Source organism: Castor canadensis, chromosome 1 (assembly GCF_047511655.1).
Source record: "Castor canadensis chromosome 1, mCasCan1.hap1v2, whole genome shotgun sequence".
In the NCBI taxonomy this organism is placed as follows: Eukaryota; Metazoa; Chordata; class Mammalia; order Rodentia; family Castoridae; genus Castor; species Castor canadensis.
In genome coordinates this window covers 122,243,275-122,270,000 of record NC_133386.1, presented here as the reverse complement: position 1 = coordinate 122,270,000, position 26,726 = coordinate 122,243,275, and the positions used below count along the sequence as shown (strand labels likewise).

General features: G+C 41.1%; 1 protein-coding gene across 6 annotated transcripts in view; it reads right to left on the bottom strand.

Moving 5' to 3' along the window:
* Positions 1 to 26,726, bottom strand: part of Sytl2 (synaptotagmin like 2) — a 106,239-nt gene that overhangs the window by 48,990 nt on the left and 30,523 nt on the right. For 5 of the 6 annotated variants that reach the window (XM_074081668.1, XM_074081669.1, XM_074081671.1 and 2 more), the window contains exons 2-5: positions 14,917 to 14,956; positions 14,114 to 14,540; positions 4,708 to 4,859; positions 2,811 to 2,946 (exon numbers count right to left, since the gene is read on the bottom strand). In XM_074081668.1, the coding sequence (XP_073937769.1) occupies positions 2,811 to 2,946; positions 4,708 to 4,859; positions 14,114 to 14,214 (389 nt within the window). In that variant the 5' untranslated portion in view covers positions 14,215 to 14,540; positions 14,917 to 14,956. Of the gene's footprint in view, positions 1 to 2,810; positions 2,947 to 4,707; positions 4,860 to 4,983; positions 5,191 to 14,113; positions 14,541 to 14,916; positions 14,957 to 26,726 lie in introns of all 6 variants that reach the window. The other variant, XM_074081670.1, reaches the window with a different exon arrangement.

Below are 26,726 nucleotides of genomic sequence, written 5' to 3'. Positions count from 1 at the left end.
AAGAATGCAGGTTAGCTGCCCATGACTACATGCTGGGTATCCATAGTACTTTAATTCTTCATGGGGAGACCCCATGGAATTGTGCCCACAGCACAATGATGGACCTTGCCACTAAGCCTATCTAAAAAAAAATAAAAAAACAAACAAACAAACAAACAAAAAACCTCCTCAGAGCCACTATAGTCTCATACTCACCAACTCCTGCTAAGAAAATATTGACAGGTATTGAGTCATTCTACTGAAAGTCACTTAGTCTAAAAGTACAGGCCCCAAAATACACTTAACACACCCAGTTCACAAAGGTTAAAGTGTGAAAACATTGCAGGAACTTGATACCAGATAAAGTGGTAGTTTTTGACATGGAAGGAAGGAAGTAAAAAATACCGTCTTTTAAAGTTCTGAATGATTACCACTCATGTCACATAATATAGGGTTGGCCTTTAATAAGCAGAGCATGCTGGATATATCTAATACCTTATTCTGGCCTTCTCAACCAAATTTTATCAATGTAATAATAAATAGAATAATTATAATGCCACCTGAAAGTTGCCAATCTTCCATCTTCTTGAGAACTGCTTTAATCTCAAAACATCATGGTGAGCCACTCTGTTCTGATTTATAGGTAAGACCCAAAAGACTTGTCTAACATTACAGAAAGAATGCAGAAAATGATGGGTACACACATCATGGAAGTTATATCCTTAGCCTGTAAGTGAGGAAGACATATCCATCAGCCCAGTGGGGGAAAGAGGAAACTGAGTCAGGTACCTCTGCCTCGCAAGCCCTTTTGAGATGGAATGAGTCCCTGAAAGAAGGATGGGAAGTCTACCCTGGATAAACTGTTCAAAGAGTTGAGTTGTCTCAGATATCCCCAAATCATCTCCTCCTTTCAGCTGGTCAATGTTCTGGTGTACCTGAGCCCCAATCATGCCTGGATCCTAAGAGCTGCTCTCAGCTCCTTGGTGGTGAATCTAAATGGATGTTTTCTGTCTCCAGGGTTTCTAATACTTTAGGTCTTTTCTTTCTTTATGAAAGTAAGGCCTTCATCTGTTAGGGAGATTGCAGGCAGCAATGGTAAATGGGGAGATACCAAGGGGAAAAGAGTGCCCTCACACCCTTTCCTGGACTTCCTGAAGTATCTGTGTGTGTTTAAGAGCCTACCTTTCAGGTTTCTGACATCTACTATGTGATAAACATTGTGTTAAGAATTCTCCATTCACTAGTTAATTAAGTTCCTAACAATTCTACAAAACTATTATTAGTCCCATTTTACAGTGGTGGAAATAAAAAGCCCAAGAAATTAAGTTAGTACTTCTGTGGGGTCATAGTGTCAATTAGTGGCTACTTACAGAAGTGTCTCACCCTCTAGCCAACATGCCCTCTATAGATAAAGCAGAACATTAGGACATTATAAATAGCCCTGGGGGGAAACACAGGCGCCTGCCATTCATGGGAAACAACTGGGAAATGGGTAAGTAATGAGAACTTTAATTCCACTTTTTATTTTTTACTAGCATATCAACATTCCATTTACCATGTGGCAGAACTTCACTCATATTTGACTTTGCAATGCTTATTGGTTCTATTTTATATATTCTCCCCCTTATCTATCAAGCATATTGGAAATACCCCTACTCTAGGTGCCTCAGCCTTGAATGCTGACACTGGCTATCTCACCAGCAAGGCCATCAACTTCATCCCATTGGAGGTTCTGAACTGGGAAGCTAGAGATAAATGTAACCACTCCTCTCACTATACTCTCAAGGGACAGACACCAAAAGAAGACCATTAAATAGATAAAAAAAATTAACATGTCTCAAAAGGGTTGGGGCAACATAACCCCATAATTGGCTATTTCATAGTATAAAAATCCACATTTTAGTTGGTCAAATGAAAACATATGTGGAAAACACCAAAATCAAAAATGAAATATTGCAAATTTTTTTGGAGGCACTGGGCTTGAACTCAGAACCTTGTGCTTGCTAGGCAGGCACTCTGCCAGTTGACCATGCTCCCCAGTCCTTTTTGCTTTAGTTATTTTTCACATAGGTTCTCACCTTTATGCCCGGTCAGCCTGGACTGCCATCCTTTTACCTATGTTTCCCATGTAGCCACCACACCTAGTTTAGTGGTTGAAATAGACTCTAACTTTTTCTGCCCAAACCAGCATCTCCTGAGTAGCTAAGATTATAATCACCTAACACTGAATTTTTAAGAGGTATATTTTAAGTATCTACTGTGTGCCACGTAGTCTACATACATTATCACTAATTCTTACCTTAGTCTTTTGGGTTCATTATCATTTCAGTCTAGGATTAAGAAAATAGATGTAGAAACCATGAGCAAGTCATTCCTCATGGTCCTAAGGGCTAATAAATGATAGATTCGGAATTTAAATTTAGTCTGCTTGGTTCCTATGCTCAGGCTGCTTGTATTGCACCAAGCCATTACAATGTGGTCATAATTCATTTCTTCCCTGAAATGACTAATTCCCCTCTATTCATTTTGGAGTACCTCTTTAATCTACTCTAGGGGAAAAGCCTTACTACAAATTAAAAAATGGTTATTGCTGGTGCCGAAAGAAATTGTCACTTAATATTTTAAGATTCAGATTTGTTAGAAATTAGGAAAGAGCGTTACCCAAACTTTGTCCCCGTCAGGACCCAGAATTCTTTCATGCACTACCCCTTCCCCAAGCCCATAACACCAGTCCAGGATTTGAACTTATAGCCTGCCATTCTGCCTGTACAGCACACCAAGTCATGAAACCTACTCACAAGTAGGAGCGCTCCCAACAAGCTTCTTCTTACCTTGTGCTTGCTGGTGTTGCATTCTCTTCTGGGTCTTCTACAACACCAGCTTGCTCTGGGGGAAGGAAAGCATCTTTGTTGACATTATTCACCCAGCTTTTCTTTACCTGGATTGCACTATCCTTACTCTGCTCAGCTGAAACAGAAACGAAAAGACAAGCAGGTTACCTCTTACCTCCACAATCTATACATCTCTTATCTGCTCCTATCGCTAAGGGCTTAAATCTGAACTTCAGGCCCTCTGAATGCCAAGGAAATCCCTGAGTCTCAGGGTCAGAATTACATCTATGAGAGAAGTCAGTAGATTCTCACGACATTAGCTTCCTTCCTCCCTCCTTCCCAAGCAGTCTCCTGAGAGCATGGTGTACCTTTAAATGTACCTGAAACTCTAGAGACCCTAAAGAAAAATTCTTACTGCCTCTAGGTTAATCTGACCTAAATTGGAATCAGAACTGAATGTATATATAATCAAGGGATGCTAAGGACAGGGAGCACTCATTGGGATAGAAGAACTATCCTTACTAAGCATTTATCTAACATCTACAGAGTGTCCTATACTATGCTTGCTTCTGGGATGCTAAGGGTAACAATTGATTCTCATCTAGAATGTCCTTCTCTGCCTACATGTCCAAATTCCTCATATTCCTCAGCAGACAGCTCAGATGTCAGAACCATACAAAACCTCTGTACTTCATCTTCAGGAAATAACCTATTTTGCCTCAAAACACCTAAGACTCCTTCTTTACCTGAACCTCTCTAATAATTAGTATCAACTGAGTGAGGACTAATTATCAGGCACTGTGAAGAACTCTTTGCAGGCATTACCCTATGAGGTAGGAGCTATTTTTCACATTTGTAAATTTTGAAATTGAGGACCAAAATGTTCAAGAAAATTGCCTAAGACCACATAGCAAGTAAGTGCCATGAATACTTCATTGGTTTAAAAAGATTCTGAAGCAATACTCAGGCTTGGAGTTTCCAAATACATTCCAGGTTGGTATCCCCTACAAATCCTATTCTTCAATTGCAAAATGGAGTCTACAGTTCTAAGCAGTACCCCTTAAGATTTCTTAAGGTCTGGGTGATTTGGAAAAGCAAGAGGGCTACATTCAATGTACTGTACATACTTAACAGCCAGCCCTCATTTACAAGGAGTGTGGCACTGAGTCATAATGATTCGAAATTCTATTTCAATACCATTTGCTAACAATATGATCTTGGGCAACTTACCCTCTACTTGTCCAAGAAAGTCTATGGGAAAAATATACCTACCTTACAAGACTGCTGCTACAATTAGAAATAATAGAGAATGAATGCCTATTTTGTATTAGATACTCCAAAAGTAATAGCTATTTTCCTTATTGCTTAAAGAATGGACCCAGACTGGGAATATACTAACTAACCTAGAGTTAGAGAGAAGGCATCAAGTAAATAATGAATTCAAAGAATTGTAAATAAGCCCTCAAAATATTAGCTGTACAGTCCCTTAAATAATGTACTTGGTTGATTTAAAGAGTACCAGACAACAAGATCATTGAACAGGAAGACTGATCTCTTTCTGTCTAAATCTTTTACCTCACTCAGAAGGTTGTGAATTTCCAGAGTTAAAAGCCAAAGAAGAGGTGGTAGATCCCTTATAAACCCCTCGCAGCTAGGCTACTAAAACTAAACATGGTCACTAAAGGGCTTCCTATGTTCCTTTACACCACGCTAAGTCTCTTGGCCCTGCCCTCATCCATTCAAATCTAGGACCAGAAGACTTTGAGCCAGAGGGCTACACATTGTGCAAAGCATACCTCCAAATGATTTCCCTCTGTAGATTTAAGTAATGATTCTCACACCCTTCTCCACCTCCTTCCCAAATGCTGACTATAAGTACACCGGCCCAATCACTCACCTGCAACTTGGAGCCTCTTCTTTCTCATAGAAGCTCTGATGATATCTGCACCATGGATTTTGTCTTTGTGCCTTTTTGCCTTGGCTTCATAAAACCATTGGCCACTCATGTTCTTCAGCTGCTTATCATCCTTAATTTTTTCAGGCAAATGTCTACAAAAAGAAAAGAGTTTGCTGAGACCCCACAGCAAATAAATGAGTTCACTGTGACACTACATAAAGAAATTTGTAAACATCCAGGCAAAATGAAGCTCTTAATATTTTAGATGCTGCAAACCTCCCAGATGATTTAATTGCTCCTCTTCAGAAAGAAATGTAAAGGCCAGCATTTTTAAAATACAAAAGTTTAATCCATGATGCTCAGATGATGCCTGAAATTTCTCAATAGCAGCTTCACTTCTTAGTTGCAGTCTTCTATGTCTACTGTTCAAATGCAAGTACTCCAGCAAGGGAGCTTAGCTTCCCTAAGCACTGATTTCCTTATCTGCAAAAAAGAGTTGCTCTGAGGATTAAATAAATTAACACATATAAACAGCCTATGCACCTATGTAGTACCTAATAAACACTCACTGAATAACTGGAGGCACGGGTACCAGCTCATCAGTCCCTTCCATTTTGGTTAAAATGAGCTTATTAGAAATTTTCTTGGAAGCATGGAAAGGAAGGGGGCCTGATGTTCCTGGTGCTTTTAAAGCAGGTCAGAATCAGGGAAGACCAAATTGGAGAAGGAGGGGTGTGCAGACAATCCATTTTTGTAGAGACTGCTTTTAAGAGTTCCACAGTCATTCATGTTCACTGAAAAGCTAAAACATAAACAATAGACCAAATGCTGCCCTCTTAAAACTTTCCTAATTTATACTGGTTGGAAAATCATTGTCCTAACTGGCAAGTCTTTTAACCTCTGCATCTCTTATCCCAATAAAATGAGAATCACAAATCTATCTTTTCTTATTCATAGAGAGTAATAAAATGGAATAGAATAGAATAAAGTGGAATAAAGGCCTTACGTAAAATTTGAACTCTTGGAAGATAATGTACTATACAAGTCCAAGGGGGTTTTGTGATCATCATTCAAGCTTCCTAAGATGGCAATTGTATTTTAGGCAGAGAACGTGAATAGGCAGGGCAGGGTAGAAGGCTGCACACAGACATTCCCAAGAGTCAAGGAGTGGGCATTACCCAAGCTAGCAAGAACATTTCCTCTTTCTCAAGTGTGCCTGGAAAATGTCCATCCACTCAGAGCATACTTTGCTGGGATTTCCTCTTTGCTCCAAGTTACCTAGGAAGAAGGTGATCCTATCCCGAACATCACCAATAACAATCCCTAGTCACCATTAGACCATTTCTAAACCCTGACAGGGACAGCATCATTGCTTCATGATTCTGAGTCACCAAAGAGATTATGGCTCTTATTAAAGATTTCTAATGGCTTCCTATTAAGGCTCTGAGCAAGGCAGATAATCTCTGCTGGGCTGCTGGTTCCTCCTCCCAACAGAACAAAATATGAGTCTAATCTTAGAAGAAAAAAGTCCTTCCACCTCTCTCTTGCCAGACTGAGTTCCTGGAGGCAAGGTCTATATTCAATACCTCTTTGGTTAGTATATGGAAAACAATGGGTATTTATTTAGTGCTTGCAGAGTGAAGGAATGAATGTCATATGAGATACCTGGCCATCTGGCTTAGGTTACCTTTTCAGATTCATTTTCCAGCACTTACTCCCAGCATATTCAACTTAATGTCCTCCAAACTGCTTTTTTGTTACTTGTAGACATTAGAGGCAAGGAGGTATGGTAGAAAAACTATGGATTTGGAGACCCCCCCCAAAATAGGTTCAAATCTCATTTTTGATTCCTTCCCAGATGTAACTATGGATAAGTTAATGAACCATTCTAAGTTTCAGTCTCCTTGCTTGGAAAGCCAGGGAAAAATAAGTCCTATCCTGAAGGACTTCTGGAATAATAAATTGAAATATTTTCTTGGATGTACTTAACAGTGCCTGGATCTTGGAAAGAGGCCAATGAATGTGAAGCCTCTGGGGATGCCTTCCCTTGCTTCCCTGTCTAGCACATGGCTCTTCATCCTACAGCTCCTGCAAATCCAGCTGGAGAAGGGTCCACTTTACCCTTTTCCATACTCCCACAGCATTTCCCCTTTAGCACTCACCACACTGTGTCCCAATGATCTATTTGCACATTTGTTTCACCCATTATTCTGTGGACTCTGCAAACTCCTTGAAGACAAGGAGTTCATCTTAATCACCTTCATAACCTAGCACATAGCACAGAGCCTGGCACAGAGCTGATACTCATTAAGTGTTTGTTGAGTGAATAAATCCATGAACAAATAAGTGCTCAGCAGTCACCCCAGTCTGACTCAGACAAGAGATAATGAAGCTCTAGCCACTGCTGAGGTTCACATGGCACAATCTTCTCCTGAAGAGACAGGACATGCTTGTCTCTCCTCTGAATAGGAAGAAACATCATGGAATATGACAGCTGACAGCATTATTGAGGAAGGAAATCACAACCCCTCACAGTATAACTACTCCTAAATTCTCTTCATGAGGTTATTTTTATCCAACTGAAAGGCACTCTGTAACAATCCTTGCACAACTTGGATCTGTTCTACCCTAAATGACTGCCTGCAAGGCCTTCATCAATACACAGTGAGCATAGGCTGCATGAGTCAGACCCAAGGAAACACACAATCCCCCAAAAGAATGGTAGCCATTATGGTAAGGACAGAGTTTCTAAACTCTTGTTTTAAAGCAGCAAAAGAATAAGAATTCTTTCAAATTTAGTAACTGCCACTTATGTATTTCCTAACATGATTATCACTACTAGGTTTAATAAAATATTTTGTAGATGACTCCATATGTGTGACATCAAAGACCAACTTCTGTCAAGATACAGACCATTAAAAAAATAAATTCCATTGTGGTGCCATTAAAATCTTCTCTTCCAATATAATACTCCACGTTGATCTCTTGTTTATTTCTGAACTGCAATTGTACCAACCAAATTAACATTGGATTTTCTAACTGCTGTACCATCTAGTAGAAGGGGGAAAAGGGTAAATTTCTTGGGACTAACACTCTTTATCCTTTATCATTCTTTGAACACATGCACATTGTGTCTAGGAGAGAGGTGCACATAAAGAAGATGTTCAATTAACCCTGGTGGGTTGGTGGGCAAAAGTGAAGGCACAAGAGCACTCTACCCACAGCGGACAGTGTCCTACCAGGCTTTCAGGCAAAATGCCCCAGCCATTCTCCTACCCCATTCTTTCTGCTAGCACTTTAACAGCATCTGCTTTGTACTGAGCACATGCTTGGCTTGGCATTTAACACAAATCATGTCATTTGATCCTTACAATTCCACCATGATATATAAAAAACTTCGTCAACTGCAGAAGATGGTCATTCTGCTGCTCTGTAAAGGCTGCAGATAAGCCCTGTCTGGTTATTTGTTCATTCATTCAGTCCCTATCAGGGACATGCTTGGAAATGTGCATAAAAATTCAATCCACAGTCCTAATGGCCAATGTTGAGTCTTTGCAGTTCATAGAGATTGTGTGGACTCACAGAGGAAAGCCAGAAGAGCAGTGGTGCCCCTCACACTGGCTTCAGTACTTTCCTCCACCACCATCTCTTTGCTCCTGTGCTCACATGTGAGCAATTCTGCTTCTAGCTCTTCAACATGATCAGCGGAGGCCTCACATCATAGACAGGACCTGGTTGATATTATTGAGTCAACTGTGGCCTGCCAGAGAGATGGGTTCATTCTCCAGCCTTTTGTTGTTTCTGTTGTTCTTGTTTAATCCCCCAGTGTATTCTGGGCATCATGGTTAGACTGTGTGGTTTTTAAGTATTCTTAGATGTTTGTTTAAAATGTGAGAGCTCACTGGGCACCAGTGGCTCACACCTGTAATCCTAGCTAGTTGGGAGGATGAGATCAGGAGAATCGAGGTTAGAAGCCAGCCTGGGCAATAGGTTGAGAGACCCTACCTCGAGAAACAATCCATCACAGACAAAAAAAAAAAAAAAAAAGGACTGCTGGACTGGCTCAAGGTGTAGGCCCTAAGTTCAAGCCCCAGTACCACCAAAAAAAGAAAAAAAAAGGTGTGAGCTGGAAGATGCCTTAGTTACAAATGGTCTCACTTTTTTAGATGAGATGATTGAGGCCCAGAAAAGTTAAGAGACTGCCCAAGGTCACACAGAGCTGGCTCTAGAAGCCAGCCTGACTCTTAGCCAATGCTGTTTCCACTACCCCATCCTGCCTGAGAGAGCCAAACATGATTTTGTTTCTAAGGTGGCTATCATAACCTCACTCTTTCTACCAAGGACTCTGGAAACCAACACATCTGAAAACAAAATAAACTGCAAGTATTCTTTATAATAAAAACTGTGGACACATCGTAGATCCCCACAGTCTGCAGAGAAGCAGCATAGGATGTGGACCATGCACAGGCTTTGGAGGTGAATTAGCAAGGCTCTAATCCTATGTGGCACCCACCCTCTTCAACTCTATGTCCTCATCTGTTGGATGAGTTCAGCTACACTGTCTGAGGATGAAAGGAGAAAATGCATGTGAAGCACCACGTGTGATACATCCCCTTGATAAAGGTTGGGGTCCTTCCCCCTTTGCTTTGACAGAAAACACTGCCAGAGGTCCTGTTCTTCAGTGACAACTGCTTCACTTAAGAGAAACTAGATCCTGAAGCAGCTGAGGATCATAAGATGTGGTGGTGGTTAGGATGGTATCTACTGCAAAAACGCCATCACTGTAGATGTGGTTGTGGATATATGGGGGTGGGAACATAGTGCTGATGTGGTGCACAGACAGACATATGCAGCAATTTCCTGCTGTCAGTGTGACACAAAGCACAGGAAACGCCACCACTACAGGGTGTCATTTTCAAACCATAAAAGACTAAAATTACATATGTGCATGTATGGTAGTGTTTCCTTAAAAGGTGGAGGGGGGCAGGGTGGGAGAAACAGACAGATAGGCAGACAGACAGAGGGCAGGGGTGGGAGAAAGAGAAAAATCTATTTTGATGTCTGCTTCCCTGTTGGTCTATGAAATGTCTCTACCTGGAAGTTAGGGACACGAGCTAATAGTAGCTTGAGCCCAACATTTGTGGTTACAGGTAGAGAGGCAGCATGACAGCTGTGGTGGCAACAGTGACCTAGAACTCTTGTTGTCTTCTCATCTGTACCCAAAAGCCTCACAGAGGCCTCACAGATGTCCGAGTCCATATTCTACCACTAACAGATTGGTGATTTAGGAACTGGACACTTCTGTGTAACACTCATTTCTCTCATCCATGATTCCAGGATGGCAGCGGTCAGGGGAAGTAACATGCAAACTAAATCCTCTGCAAAGTGTCTTGAGTGAGACTGGATGTGAAAAACTCAAGGCCTTGAATGTATCCACAATGGCCAACAGATTTCAATGTAAATACAAATCTCATCTATATCCATTCTGAAATGGATTCTGAAGCATTGTCTGGCCATATGTGCAATAATGCTATAGTCTGTAAGTGACAGCCTCGTGACTACAGGAAGGTTATATTCCCAAGTCCATGAAGAATCATCACCTGAAAGAACAGGATGAATGTCAGTGGGAAGTTTGCCTTTCTAATGATGTTTTGCTTAGGCTAATAGCATAGTTATATAATTGATGTTTCTAAGCCACATGCCAACTATAAGGAAAACTGGAGTATGTAAAATCATGTTAGGGAAACAAAATTTAGTTTTTAGGTTTTTTTTTTTTTTTTTTTTTTTTGTGGAATTGGAGTTTGAACTCAGGGTTTTGCACCTGCAAAGGAGGTGCTCCACCAGTTAAGCCATACCTCTAGTCCACTGTCCTCTGGTTAATTTTGGAGATGGGAGTCTCATGAACTATTTGCGTGGCTTGACCTTGAACCATGATCCTCCCAATCTCAGCCTCCCATGTAAGCAGGATTACAGGCATGGTCCATCAATGCCTGGCCTTAGATTTTAAATCTGCAATTGATAATCCATTAAGTGGATAAAGGCCATGAGGTGGTAAATTCCTTGAGGGTTGGGATCATGTTTTCAACTATCCTAAAATTCCCTTTACACTCAAAAGGTGCTCAATAAAATTTCATTGCATCAAGTAACTAAAGTTTTAGGAGTAATTCCCTGCTAAGGTATTATACTATGAACCAGTCTTATGTCCATTTTTATAGGCATAGGTTGAGTGATGAATAAGGGAACTAAAAATGTATCCATCACGAATCACACACCAGAAAGATTAAGAATTATTTTACCTAATCCTGATTTTTAATCTTTTGAATGTCATATTATAGTCATTCCCAATGTCTTAGTTGAGGCTCAGAGAGGTTAAACAGCTTGGCCAATAACCCACAGTTGATTAGTGGTACAGATGAGATTTGACTTCAAGGTTCACACGGGAATTATTTCCCTCTGTCATGAGTGAACTCTTATTGGCCCATTCTGGAAGAAAAATGATAATGAGCAGCATGGGGTAGAAGGAAAAGCACTGGACCAAGAGCTTTTCTTATGACTTTGGCATCATTCTGACTGTTAACCCCAGCCAAGTCATTTCCACTATCTGGGCTTGATCTTCTTGTCTATAAAATGACTGATATGGATCAAAAAGTCTCCTTTCCAGAGTGGTTTAGCTATAACTGATGAAACAGGCAGAGATGAATAGCTGAAGGATGGAAAAGGGTTGAATAAGCAAAAGCACGTAGAGTAGCACTTTCAGAGATGAGAGACTCAGTTGTAGCTCAGGAGTACAATGGCCTCCTAACCATCCTTACAAGTCCCTTCAGTCCTAAAGCGAAGAAGGGACTGAAAGGCCATGGGTTGGGCTCTTTCAGGGTACACAGGCCACTGACTTATGTCCATATGCCAACTGTCATGCCTCCACAGCCTCAGGGTCCTAGACTTGTCTATGCCCACTCCATAAGAGAGGCTTGGTATCTAATTACAAAGTCCCACAAAGAAGTGTTAGTAGATAGAGCTTGACTCACACTATGCTTTTTTCCACCACCCCAAGGCTTCTTCCACTTATTTACAAAAGCAATAAAGAAGGGCTGCACCTTTGGTAGCAGCTGGGCACCCTCAGAAACTGCAGACCAAACACTGCCAAGGGACTCACAGCATGTTTGCTGTGACTGCAGAGTGCTGGTGCTTTGTTCCTACTTGGCTGTAACAGTCCCTGCCTTGATAAATCTCAGGGTTGCTATGAGGATAACATTCACGAAAGGGCTTTATAAACTGTGGGTGGTAAAGATTAATGCGACTGAGAGACTTTGATGGCTGGATTAATGTCCATCTTCCACCACTTCTGGGGAAAAAGCTCGAGGTACACCACTTGCTAAGAACCTAGGTACGTGGAGGATTTTGAGTGACTTGTGGGGAAGAGCACGGCCCATTATCATGACTGAAGCTCACAGTCCTACCTTAGACCACACCATGACAGCCACCTGCTACTCCATTGCCAGACGTCTGAGAGAGGAGGCACAGCGAGCGTGCGAACACATGAAGACCATGAAGACCAGGATTTGACTCTCACTTCTTAGGGCTTTGTGATCTTGGGCAAGTCACCTGTTCTGTCTTAAAGTCAATTTCCTCACATATCAAATGGGGCAATTATACCCCACTCCACCTCCCACCTGCACATGAGTGTGTGAGCTCATAAGAAACAATGGGTATATTATGACCTCAGCAACTTGTTAAGCACTGTTATGTACCAGTAATTATCAGTAGCAATAATCAGATACTCTGCAGTGTTTGAAGTGAATTTCAGCATGCGCTTGGTCAAATTAGGACCAAAATATAGGAAATGGTGCAAATAAATCCATTATTCGTGGTCCTTGTATTCCAGAATGTAATAACATGGCTTATGTTCCTTTCGGATAACTCCTAGGACAGGGAGCACAAAGTTAACACTATTAACTTACATGCAGGAAGGCCAAGATTACACAGATAGTAAATGGTAGGGCCTGGACTAATATTTATCAGCCTGCTCTAGTATCTTTTTTTATTTGGCAGTACTGACGTTTGAAGTCAGCCTCACACTTGCTAAGCAGGTGCTCTACCACTTGAGCTACTCTGCTTGCCCTTTTCTGTGTTGAGTACTTTTGAGATAGGGTCCCACTTTTTGCCCAGGCTGGCCTCAAATCACAATTCTCTTGATCTCTGCCTCCTGAGTAGCTAGGATTACAGGCATGAGCCACTGGTACCCTGACTGATCTAGCTCTTTCTACCACAAAGGGGAGTGAAAGCTGCAGGAATGCTGGCATGTAACATTTGGGTTCCACCCGACAAGGCTAGTGTATCAAAGCTGTGACTCCTTTTCATGGGACTCAAGCCAAATGAAAAATTGACATAGTCAGAGAATACTTTTAATTTTGCAATTAAAACCAATTCCAGCATTTTTGAAAGTATGTATAAATATGAACTACTTCTCTATTTTTTTTTAAATTTTAGAAATTAAAAAAATCTAACTGCTGGTAACAAGTGGCTCACACCTGTAATCTTAGCTACTCAGGAGGCAGAGGTCAGGAGGATCTCGGTTCAAAGCCAGCCCAGGCAAATAGTTCTTGAGACCCTATCTTAAAAAAAAATAAAAAATAAAAATCATCACAAAAAAAAGGGGGAGGTCAAGCAATAAGAGTGCTAAGCATGAGGCCCTGAGTTCAAACCCCAGTGCCGCAAAAAAAAAAAGAAAAAAACCTGACTTAATTCATAACTTAGTACCAAAGGAAACATGGATTCGGTTTTACAAAGTAGATATAAAAATACACACACATGCAACTGGGCATGGTGTTGCATACCTGTAATCCCAGTGGGAAGCAAGAAAACTATAAGTTGAAGGCTAGCCTGGGCTTCATAACGAGACCTTGTCTCAATCAAACACACACACACACACAGAGAGAGAGAGAGAGAAAGAGAGAGAGAGAGAGAGAGAGAAAGCGACAGAGAGAGAGAGATGTCTATGTTTGTTTATATTTAATTTTTAATTTGTTTAATAAGTTGAAGGAGTAAAGTGTTTCTTTTTGGTTTTCTTTGTTTTTAAGATGGGGTCTCACTGTGTTCACCAGGCTAGTTTCAAACTCATGGGTTCAAGTAATCATTCCACCTCAGCTCTCAAGTAGCTGGGACTACAGATATATGCCACCACGCCCAGCTTAAGTTTTTAATTAAGACCTTATTTCCAGCAGGAGTCCAATGGAGTAAATTAAGAGACAACAAAAGGAAAACCTTCTGTGCAGGAAGTAAGTCTAAAATTGGATCCCATAAGTTTAGGCTCCAAGTCAGAACTACCACTTATGGCTGAAATTTTAAAAATACCTTACTTTACTGCCTCTTCCTTCCCTCAGGCCTGGGGACTCCTCTGGCCTCTTACCTGACTCTCTCCTCTTCAGCCCTCTTCAGGACAGCATCCCGCTGCAGAACCTTCATAATAGCCTCTTGTTCCTCTTCAGTCAGGAAACTTAAGTCAATCATTTTGAGAAGTGTACACAAAAATAATTCTCAGGGTTAAACAGCTAAGACTACAACCAGGAAAATTAAAAGGTACAAAAATAAAATGAAGTATTATCCTGTTCAGTTCTGTAGCAAAAGTCTTGTTTTGGTGCTATAAAAGTTTTGGGTGGATAATGGCAAAATCCTAAATATCTTTCCCATGAGGAAGTAGCGGTCTGGGATGGTGTTGAGCAGAGGCTCTCAGGACACTGCATTCCCTGCTTGTGCCTTCAGCAACGTTCCTACTGTGCTCTCTCTCTGGATCAGTCTCAGACACAGTCTATCTTCTCTGGGACCTCGTCGTCCACCTGGGAAATTATGAAACAGCAAACACCAGACAGTGAGAGACAGCTCCAATAAGCAAGATTTTTAAATGACTGTAGGAGATGGTCTCTGAGATCAGGGATACTGATTCTGAAGGCTTTCTGAACACATGGCACATGGATCATGGAACATGCTCTGACCCAATTCCAGATCATGGAGATGAAGAACACACAAAAATACCTGTCAATGTTTAACGATCCACCTGAGAAAAGGATGACTACAAAAAGGAACTGGTTTGCTCCCTATAAACTCTTGACTAAAAATCATGGTAAAGGTCAGTAAGACCAGGGAGATGTAATTCCAGTTGTACAGTAATTACAGACAAGAAACCAGAAATAAAAATTCTAAGTGCTCACTCACCTCTGCACAAGTAGGAATGTTCCACCAGAGTACATGCACTCTGAAATGAAAGGAGAACTAGGATTAGGTAGAGGTAGTTTGTAGAACAGTAGGAAATGTTATTATTCATCAGTTGTACTTCTAATCTTTGGTGGGTGTGGAAGAACCTACCAAGCTTGTCTTCCTTCATTTCTGAACACTTACCAATATGTGTATAAACAGGGCAAGGAAGAAAGAGAATTTCAAAGCAATCACCATCCAAAGCAAGCAGTTTGAGTAGCACAGGCAAGAATCCTATTTGCTTTGGAGCATCTTAAACACAAGTGAAATGAGGAGATGAGACCTGAAAACTGCCATGACCAGACAAGACTTTATAGATAAACAAAGATCTGACCAGTATTGTTCATGAAGTCCAAACTTCAGAAGGGAAGAACAGAAAGACAAGGGAAACATATAACCAAGTATAGTCTTATTTAGCTGGGTAGAACAAAAGTGTAGATTCAGAAAGGATTCTAGAATGTTTTTAGTAGCTAGTTTTGGTATAGAATGCAAGATATGTGCTATTTTACATTTGTTATTTTATTTAATCCTTACAATCTGTGAAGGATATCCCACTATTCAGAGCAAACTGAGGGTTTGTGGGGGTGGTACATATCTGATCTAATGGATTACATGTAAAAAGGGGAAGATGGACTATTTCCCAATGGTTCTGTTTTGCAAGGAATTCATTCATAAGCTTCATTCATTAGTGTACATGCTCTATTTTGTTCTGAAGTTTAAAGGGGCTGCTTTAAACGTTTCTTAAATATGTGGTTTTGAGCATCTACTATACATATAGCCTCTGCTCAACACCATCCCACAGACCACTACTTCCTCATGGGAAAGGCACTTAGGATTTTGCTATCATCCATCCAAAACTTTTATGGCACCAAAACAAGACTTTTGGTACAGAACTGAACAGGGGTTCACTCATTCAGCAAACTAAGAGCCTAGAACTATTCAAGCACTGAAGATGCTGCAATGAATAAGACAGGAAAAACTTCCTGTTTTTGTGAAACTTACATGTCACTGCAAGAGACATGATCAAACTAAATAATAAAAATTAATTTTTCATTTAAAACATTTAAGTAGTTAAAACTATGTAACATGTTGGAAGGGCTATGGAGAGAAACAGAGCTGAAAGCACACAGGGAAGTGGGGGCAGAGCTGGGGTTTTACAGATGGTTAGGATAAGTCTCATTGAAGTGGCACTTGAACAAAAACTTGAGAAAGATGAAGAAACAAGCCATGCAGGTATCAGAGGGTCTTCAAGTGGGAGTGTGTTGGCAACTCAAGAAACCACAAGATGGTCCAGTGCTGGTATGGCAAAGTGAACCAGAACAGAAGCGCAGAGAGGAAGTGGGTCAGACCATATTAGGTGTTGTAGGGACTGTAAGAGTTCCAGCTTTTATTCTACGATGGAACAGTGTTAAGGAAGGTCAGGAAAAAGGAGAAAGGAATGAACAATTCCTGGGAACCCTCTCTATACCTGGCACTTTCCAGGTATCCCTCCTCACAAGGGTAGATTTTATGTTTCTTCAAGGAGGTATTTGCCACCAAGTGAGACTGGCATTTGTCAATGATTTTGTCAGAATAAACCATCATGATGTTAACACCCTGTTTAATGTTCCTCTCCACACAGATTTGTCAAATCAAGGAGGTTAAAACAAAATTGTCCATTTGCAGACCCTCATTCTCTGCTTAAGCATAAAAGACTCACTAGCCCATATCACTAGCCCATGGCTGGCAGTGAGCATGAGGGCAACATCAGCACTAAACTGTAAGGATGGATTTTGTCTTCTACAGTGTTTGGCATTCTCACCAGAGCTGCCCAATAATCTCCATAAAGGAGGAAGGGCATCAGCAAATACATACATTCAGGCCTCCTGCTCATCCTCTGCATGCTGCCAAGTGATTTTTCCTTTCCTTCCCTTCCTTTCTCTTCTCTTCCCTCCCTTTATTTTTTTCTTTTGTTTTTAGGGATTGTAGTGGGGTTTGAAGTCTGCAGGGCCTTGCACATGCTAGGCAGATGCTCTACCACTTGAGCCATGCCCCCTACCGAGTGATTTTTTTTCTTTCCTCTATAACTCAGATCCAATTAGGCCACATTCCTAGGCTTAAAGCCCTTCACCAACTTCCTTCTGCCCATCAGCTAAAGCTAAAATCCTTAATGCAGCCTATGAAAGAGCACCTCTTCCTCTCCAATCTCTTTTCCTTAGGCTGTGGCACTTTTTTAGACCCTCCTATCTTCATGCCTGCACATATGCTATTCTTTCCTCCTGGAATCCCCTTGCCTCTTGGGTCTCAAATTATTTGTCTCTTACTACACAGAAACTTTCCCTCACCTCAGGCCAGGATGGTGCCGCTCCTGAAGCTCCATTATTACCTGACTTCCTCAGTCACATTAGTGATCACATTGTCACAAAACCACTATCTATGCATTTGTCCCCCAAAAGTTTTTGAGCAAGGTTTGGGTTTCTGAGTGCTTTGCATCCCCAGCACCTGCCATTCAAACAGCCACAAAAGTATTTGTGGAAATTAAATAAGAAGATTTAATTAAATAAAGGGGTTCAGCTTTCACTTCTTCATTAACATGAACCTGGCTCTAGAGTCCATAAGTAAAAAAGTCAAATCCATATTATCCCTTGGGTTCTAACTCTGGGTTTTGCACATGACACTGTGGTTGAATGAGTCACATAATTCCCCTAAGTCTGGGTTGTCCCATGTGTATGATGAATACATTCCCTTCCTTAGGGAGTTATTGGAGGCTCTGGTGAGAATATAAGACACTGTAGAAGACAAATATGGAATAACAAGCAGAACTAGAAACAGCACAAAAGGGAATCTTAAGACCTTTAATTGTGGACTGCGTTTAATTCATACTTCTTATGCGTCATCCCTGCCATGCAGTATCTACAAAAGTCAATGCTCCTCTTCTTGTCAATTGTCCAAAAATTAAGCTGGAGAGAGAAACCAAGACTCTAAATAGTTGGCACTTGCCTTTGATGACAGCAAAAAGAAAATCTGGGCTTATAGCTACAAAACCAGTCATCTCACCTGACTAAACCCAGGTTAAAGCAGAGAATTTCTCTCCCAACTGGCTCTGCTGCAAGGTGGGGCCCAGGGAGCATCCTCTCCTTGCCTGGACAGCTGTTGTATTAAAGTCTACAGACCCCAAGCAAGGGGAGGAAAACTCATATCAGCAGTGACTTTCACATGATGAGGTTCTCCAAAGAGAAGGAAATTGTTCTGGCAGTCCCATGACATCAAGAATGAAGGCTTGAAAGAAATATATGGGCAGTAGAACAGCAGCAAATATACTTGAGTTGGAGAGAATGGAGCTTATTCACCCTTCCCCCCCCCAAAAAAAGCCCTTATCAATGGGAAGAGTCATCACTACTAGAAACACAACCCATCATACATAAAACTAAGTGCTTTGTAAACTTCCTAGATGACAGTGCATCAAGAGTGAATGGAATATTCCACAGGTAGTTGGAGGATGGAGTAAGCTAAATGTGACAATCAGAATTTTTGCTTATCCCTCTCCCAGCAAAAAGACAGCCCCCTTCCCAGTATAACAGACTGGAGGTCATTAGACCACAGGCTCATGTTGCCAAGGGCATGAATGCTAATGCTTCAATTTCCACGACAGGTTGCTCTAATTTTCAGGCTCTCTTTGCACCATGACTGGACTTGCCTGTAAGTTCTACCTGTTGGTTCCATTTCATCCTGTCCCCTGGAACCATGTTTTACTCTCCCTTTCACATAAAAACTTAAAAGACAAATTTCACTCTTTCCCCACATCTTCTTTGTTATGAAGATAAGCTTTCTTAGTCCTTCAACTGTCCCTCACATTTTCTGAGCCTTTCATGATCTCTTCATTTCTCTCTGAACTGAAAAAAAAAGCAGGTATTGTTAAGTGCCTTACACATACGATCTCAGTTCTGACCACTTAGGAAGAAAGGTATTCTTTATATCATGCAGATGGGGCTCAAGGAGTTAAGTAACTTATCTAAGGTAACTCAACCAGAATAGAATTTGAACTCAAGGCTTAAGATGCTAAAGCCAGTGTTCTTAATCTTCTGCTGTACCACCACTCCTGCTCTTCTCAGAAAGACCACACTGCTGGTTATAAAAAACAATAAGACTAGAATCCAGGTATCCTGAATCTCAGCCTAGCTCTCTTTTCACCCTGCTATTCCGTATCTGTACATTTCTTCTTGGTCATTTAAAATCCCATGGGCCTCATGCATTGGTACTCAAACCATAGCACGCACCAGATGCAAACTAGTTAGGAAAAGTTTGCTTATTGGGTTCTTTGGGTTTGCTTCATGGATACACATAGAAAAGAGGACAAGCACTGGACAGAGGGAAAGAGGCAGAGCTGGGGGCATGGCTCAAGCGGTAGAGCACTTGGCCCTGAGTTCAAACTACAATACCAGCCCCCCCCGACAAAAAAAATTTTTTTTTAATTTTTTTTTCTATTATTATTCATATGTTCATACAAGGCTTGGGTCATTTCTCCCCCCTGCCCCCACCCCCTCCACCCCCTCCCTCTCCCCCCCAACTCCCTCAATACCCAGCAGAAACTATTTTGCCCTTATTTCTAATTTTGTTGTAGAGAGAGTATAAGCAATAATAGGAAGGAACAAGGGTTTTTGCTGGTTGAGATAAGGATAGCTATACAGGGCATTGACACACATTGATTTCCTGTGCGTGGGTGTTACCTTCTAGGTTAATTCTTTTTGATCTAACCTTTTCTCTAGTTCCTGGTCCCCTTTTCCCATTGGCCTCAGTTGCTTTTAAGGTATCTGCTTTAGTTTCTCTGCATTAAGGGCAACAAATGCTAATTTTTTAGGTGTCTTACCTATCCTCACCCCTCCCTTGTGTGCTCTCGCTTTTATCATGTGCTCATAGTCCAATCCCATTGTTGTGTTTGCCCTTGATCTAATGTCCACATATGAGGGAGAACATACGATTTTTGGTCTTTTGGGACAGGCTAACCTCACTCAGAATGATGTTCTCCAATTCCATCCATTTACCAGTAAATGATAACATTTCGTTCTTCTTCATGGCTGCATAAAATTCCATTGTGTGTACAGATACCACATTTTCTTAATCCATTCGTCAGTGGTGGGGCATCTTGGCTGTTTCCATAACTTGGCTATTGTGAATAGTGCCGCAATAAACATGGGTGTGCAGGTGCCTCTGGAGTAACCTGTGTCACAGTCTTTTGGGTATATCCCCAAGAGTGGTATTGCTGGATCAAATGGTAGATCGATGTCTCGCTTTTTAAGTAGCCTCCAAATTTTCAAAAAAAAAAAAATTTCTAAAGGAAAGAGGCACCTGTATCAACATGCAAGTGTTTATACTTACCCATTAGTTTCTTAGAATAGTACAGATTCCTGAAACCAAAAATAATTACTAAAAGAACCTACTTCATATGTTTAAATTGAGCCAGAATGGTTTGTTATATGATTACACAGAAATGTATTTATATAAAAAGCAAATTTTGCTTGCAGTGTTGGGAAGTGATGACAAATGAATATTTTCTGATTTCTGCATGGTTGGGGCTTTTAGTACTTTATTTGAAAAGGCCATGTAAATCACTCAACCTAATGTGTTGCCTACATTGAGCTTCTTGAGAAGAAAGAATAATTGTCTTGTGATTGGTTCATTGAAGTCTCTCAAAAAACATTAGTTGAATAAATGAATGAGTGAAATGAACCTATAAAGAACTGAACAAATGCAAAGATACAGATGGACTAAAAAGAATCAATAGTTTGTTATCTAGTAAGTTCATGTTTTATTTTCCCTAGAGGAGCAAATGCAAATTTAAAACTGGCCATCACCCTCAGTATAAAAAGCCTTCACTTTTGTAAAGATCCTTCCAAAGATGGAAGCATTTTTCTACTTTGTTCATTTCCTCCAGCTCCAGGCTGATGTTGCCAATAGCTAATGTCTCCTAGAAATTGGCTTGGTAATCTCAAAATAAGAATTCAGGGGGAAGAGGAAGAGAGATTATTTATATAATAAATAATCTTTTACATTTCCCCTACTCCTAAATCTCATATTCAAACCTATGATAATATTCCTGAATTTCTGAAAAACTTGTCTCTACCATTTCTTGGCCTCAAGTTCAAACTTTGGATACACATAAGAATCACAAATTTCAAATTTCAAGAGCAGGATGTGTCATGTGAGGAGGATAGCACCTCATACAACTAACTCTCAGTAGCTAAATGGTAATAAGGAAGCACAAACCAAGTATGTGTTTGAGGGGGTGAGGCACAGGGATTTAGAAAAGAAAATGAGCAGAGACTGAAAGGCTAAATTATAGAAGTAGGAGGGCATCTGGACAAGAGCACTGACTGTGAAAGCACAAAGCTCTTAAAAAAAAAAAAAAAAAAGACCAGTGGGCTGGCAGAGTAGTTCAAGTTGTACAAGCACCTACCTAGCAAAAAGCAAGCATGAGACCCTGAGTTCAAACCCCAGTGTGCAAAAAGAAAAAAATATATATACTGGTATCTTGAGTGTCAGGTATCAATGGAAAAATATTGACTGAGGTCAGACCCCAACGTGTCTGAAATGTCAAGGGAGAGAACCTGATCACAAATTTTTCATTCTTGATAAATGTGCTAGAACCATCCTTTTAAAATGTATTTTCTTGGCAAGTCAGGATTCAAGGAGACAAAACCATGAAGAAAGAAAAGAGCTGAGGAAATGGGCAGTAGAAACTTCATTTCAAAACTCACAGTTGTGCCTACTATTCAACTCTAATCTAGAAAAGCACGGTAGTCTACAAAATGTCTAACATACCTTTGGCAACACACAGAGAAGGAGTTAAAAGACACAGAAGAGTGTCCACCCGGCATTGCATGGAGCTGCTGTTAAAGACAACACACGCCTGGGTTCCTATTGGCTACCTACTCACACAGCACCAGGAGCCTTGCGTGAGTTCAAAATGTCATAGGGGAACTTCCTTTCTCCTTGGAATAGCTGCATCTATCACAGGCCCATAGCCCAATTCCAAAAGAGGCCAAGTTCCATGTCCCAATAGTTCTGATAGTGCACACAGTCCCTGCCCTTAGAGAGATTACATTCTAAAGGGAAGACAGATGGACCAAGCCAAAGAAGCCCTCCAAAGCAGAAGAGTAGGCAGCTATAGAATTTTTAACTGGGGGGAAGAGGTGGTTAATGTGGTCTTGAGGGGGGGACAGAGAAGACGTCCTTTAAAAAATCTGATCTCTGTCAACTGCACACTCTAGAGTAGCACGTAAGTTGGGAGTGCTATCACTTCAACTATATTCATTCTATCCAATAAAATGATGATATCCAAATCTGGCTGATCAGCAGCAGATTTCCAGACATCACTCAAGACCTAATAAATCAAAGTGGTTAGGGGTAATGTCTAGGAATCCGCATTTTTTAAACTGTTCCCACATGTTGTGAATGTTTGGCCATATCTGGGATCACAGTTATGAAACATTCCCAGTAGGTCAAGAATAGCTATGACTGACTACAAAGCATAGCAATTAGTCAAAGTTGAACATGTTCATTTATATATCAATTGTTTTCCCAGTGTGATAAAAGCAAACACACATAATCCCTCCCCACAAAGCAACAGCTGACTCATTGAATCACAACTAGTTCTTTATGTGGCTAAAAAGCTGAGACTAAGAAGAGTAACCAATAGCTTAAAGTCACACAGCTGCCTAATGTCAGAGCTGGGACACCCAGAAGAGACCTCTTTTATCTTCCAGGACATACACAATTTCTACATAAGGATTTGCAAATGAACTAATAAAACAAGCTGGGCTGCATTTAACAGCATTCCTGAAATCAGCACACTGATAACAAGCAGGAATTGTAAAAAGTACTCTAGATATAGTTATCTTCTAGGTTTCAAATTCAGAGGAAGGGAGTGCAGGAATCAGCTGATTTATTAACTAGACTGGAATTAAACCCAGGCTCATAAAGTTAACTGAACTGTAACTGTCACAAGCTCAGACTTTAAAAGGACTACAGAAAGTCTCACTTTGAGTTCAATTAGGTACATTCCTGCCCAGCCTGAGAGTGAGGGACTCTAAGTCTACAAACTCAGGGGCTTCCAAACTGGCTGTACAGTAGCATGACCTGAAAAACTTAAAAGCAAACAAACAAAAAGCCGCCCAGGACTCTTCACCGCCCCTTCTCCCAAGTGATTCTCACTTAACTGGTCTGAGGTAAGGACCTCCTCACCTAAGATATTTTTGTTAAAGATGCCCAGGTGATTATAACATGAGCCAGAGCTGAGACCACTGAACTAACTAGTCTTCTCCTCCTGTACCCTTTTCAAATCTAGGACCTGGGAGTGAAGCAAGCAAGTACCCAGGGCACAAAATATAAAGAAGAGTTTAGCGCCCTACACATCACCTGCCAGCCCCTTAAGAATGAGTGCTTCTTAAGAGTGAGGCATCTAGGATACAAATTCTCAGGAGACACAGCAAGGATGCTGCAAGCACAGCACCAACATTTATATGACCTTGTCTCCAAAGACTTGGTGCCCTAGGCAACTCACCTGCCTCATCCTAGTCCCAGACCTGCTCAAATCTCTACAGGCCATTCATGCTGCATCAGTTCCTGGAATGTGTAAGGTCCTCCTTGATCCTTTCCATTTTCTAAAGAGACACTGACTTTGAAAACAAATAAAGTCTACCACATCCATTTTCTAAGCCCCTGACATAAAAAGAGTGCTGTGATGTAGTGGAGCACACTGGCTTTTAGTCAAAATACAATTATTTGGAGTTTGATCTTTTATTAGCTTTCTGACGGTTCCCCTAAGGAAGCTGGGCTTGTTTCTTGGTCTATGAGAGCAGCAGAAGCTACTTTACAGGGTTACTGTAAGGATGACAATTGGCTGTAAGTAAAAGAGTCTGGGACATCCTGAGTGCTCCAAGCATATCTCTCCAGCATTTCACCAGTTCAGTCCCCTTTCCACAACACCTTGAGGTTGGAGCCATTACTGCTGCCGCTTTTTATCTTTACCTCACTAGACTCTCTGCCATTCTCTAACCTCCCACCCCATTTTAAGGAGAAGCCAAATTCTTAGTAGCTATGAACACAAGCACCCCACTGCTGCTACAGAGGCCTCTGAGGATATACAAACTATCTTCTAAATTTGGGGTGGGGGATTGGTTAGGAGAGAGGTTGGGTAAGAGAATCCCATTCTTGAATTACCAAGAATTTTTTGAAATCTTCCCTTTTTAGGCTTTGATCCTTGCTTTAGAAAACCAAATGCCAGTGGTGTATACCTGTAATCCCAGCACTCAGGAGGCTGAGGGATTGTGAGTACAAGGCCAGCCTGGGCCACATTCCAGGGAAGGAGAAGGGGAGGGGAAGGGGAAGGGGAGGGGAAGGGGAAGGGGAAGGGGAAGGGGAAAGGGAAGGGGAAGAGGAAAGGGAAGGGGAAGGGGAAGGGGAAGGGAGAGAATACCAATAGCCAAGTCAGTTTTTTTCCAGCAGTAGGCAACGAGGCCTTGGCAACCCTATGTCTCCAGCACCTACCATGGTGCCTAACACATACATAGCAGGTCCCTCATTTATTGAATAAATGAAGAGAAAAAAAGAGAGCGTGGAAGAAGGGGTCATAAGCCAAGGAATGGCAGCAGTCTCTAGAAGTTGGAAATGGTCAAGAAACAGAGCCTCCAGAAGGAACTCAGCTATGCTGAACCCTTTATTTTAGTCTGTAAAATTTCTTTTCAGACTTCTTATATCTAGAGCTGTAAGATAATAAATTTTTGTTACTTTAAGCCACTGAATTTGGTACAGCTGTAATAGGAAATTAATACACCATTTCAGGACAGATAACATTTCTTATCCCTGATTCTCCAGCTTGCTGCCTGGCCCCTGTTGACTAAATACATTCTCATAAGTAATCCTGAGGTGATACCTTGGACACTCTCCTCTCCTTGTCCTGTAGACTGTCTTTGCCAGATTCAACTGACAGAGCCTCTGCAATCTCTCTCCAGTTTAGCCCATCCTCTCCTTTTCTACCATTCATGTGAAAGTTTATAATTGTTTCTGAACATTCCTGGTTCTCCCTCACCGCTGCCTATCATGTATAAGCCAGGTAGATTCAGATTCAAAAGCATCACTTTGGTCATGCACTCTTCCACTCAAAAACCTTCCCTACAGCTGCCCTGATGGCAGAGTAAGTCCAAATTCCTTATCCTCGTATTGACATCCTTCCCACTCCAGACTTCCTCTCCAGCCTTCCCAGGGGCCTCATCCTACCCTTCAAACTCCAGCCAAACTACTCCTCATAATCCCCTCCACACCATCATTACTGTTCTTTCCATCTAAAATCTTTCCCTTGTATTTCCCTTCACACATCTGAACTTTATTTGTCTCTTAAATCCCAGTTGAAATAATACTTCCTCTAAGAAACCACTCCTGCAGACCATTTTCCCTCACAAATACTCCTATCACAGGCTGGTAATATTGCCTCTTTCACTGAGCCCCCGTAACACCTATTTGTGCATCTCTCATCTGAAGTAAGAAAGAGCACAGGTGCTAGTCATATAGACTCTGATACAAAGTGATCCCATAACACAAGTTACTTAGCTTCTGTGAGCCTCAAGCTTCTTATCTGTAAAATGGGTATCATAAATACCTTCCTGGGTTGTTGGGAAGATAAAAGCACATATACAGGTGACCAATACTGTAATCATTCACTAATACATCAGCATTGTTTTAACTTATAAACACATCAAATTCTCACAGATTCTTTAAGGGAAGGATTTATGTCCGCTTCCATTTTTTAGCCACTTAGCACCTCTCACATAGTAGTGAAAAAATCTTTTAAATACTAAATAAGGCACTGAAATGTTGAGAGCATCTCTCAAGCTTCCTACACAAGCTATGGGGAGCCTTATCTTTAGACATTCCAGAGAGCTGGAGAGATGTACACTGGATCTCTTCCTGGACATCACTGTTAGGATTCTTAAGACAGAAGTTTTGTGGGATCCCCTAAACCACTATTTATCCCAACCAACAGTAATGAATAAAGTATTGTTTTCATTAGTGTAAACTGTACAATTTTATCTAATGTCACTGAGTTCCAGTCAGCAACTGCTCCAGAGCTGCGCAGACAATGTTACTTTGACTAGGTATGTTCAAACACTCCATGCTATGGATGCTCCCCATTCCTCAGTTGTGTATGCAATAGCATTACCTTCTTCTAAAGGCACTTCTTAAGCCAATTTTTTTGTATTTTATCATTTTTACATTTACTTACATGTGTATACATTGTTTGTGCCACCTCCCTCTTCCCTCTTCCCCTCCCCCCCAACTTCTGAGCAGAACCTGTTCCGCCCTCTTGCTGTCTGATTTTGTTGAAGAGAAAATGTAAGAGATAATAAGAAAGACATATCATATTTGCTAGTTTGAGATAAAGATAGCTCTACAGAGAGATTCCTAGTGTTGCTTCTGTGCACATGTGCATTGCAAACCACATTGGTTCATCTCTACCAGACCTCTTCACTACTTCCTGGTTCCCTTCCCATAGTCTCTGCCAGTTTAAGGTTACTTTATTTGCTCCTCTACAGTGAGCACATCAACCACTTTCAAGTTTTAGGTTTCCTTTCCTATCCCTATTTCTCCCACGAGTGTTCTCCCCTTAGTATGACCCATGTCCAATAATAATATTACTGCATTTGTTTTAGGTCTATAATTCTCATATGAAGGAACATACAATTTCTGGCCTTCTGAGCCTGGCTAACTTCGCTTAAGATAATACTCTCTAGTTCCAT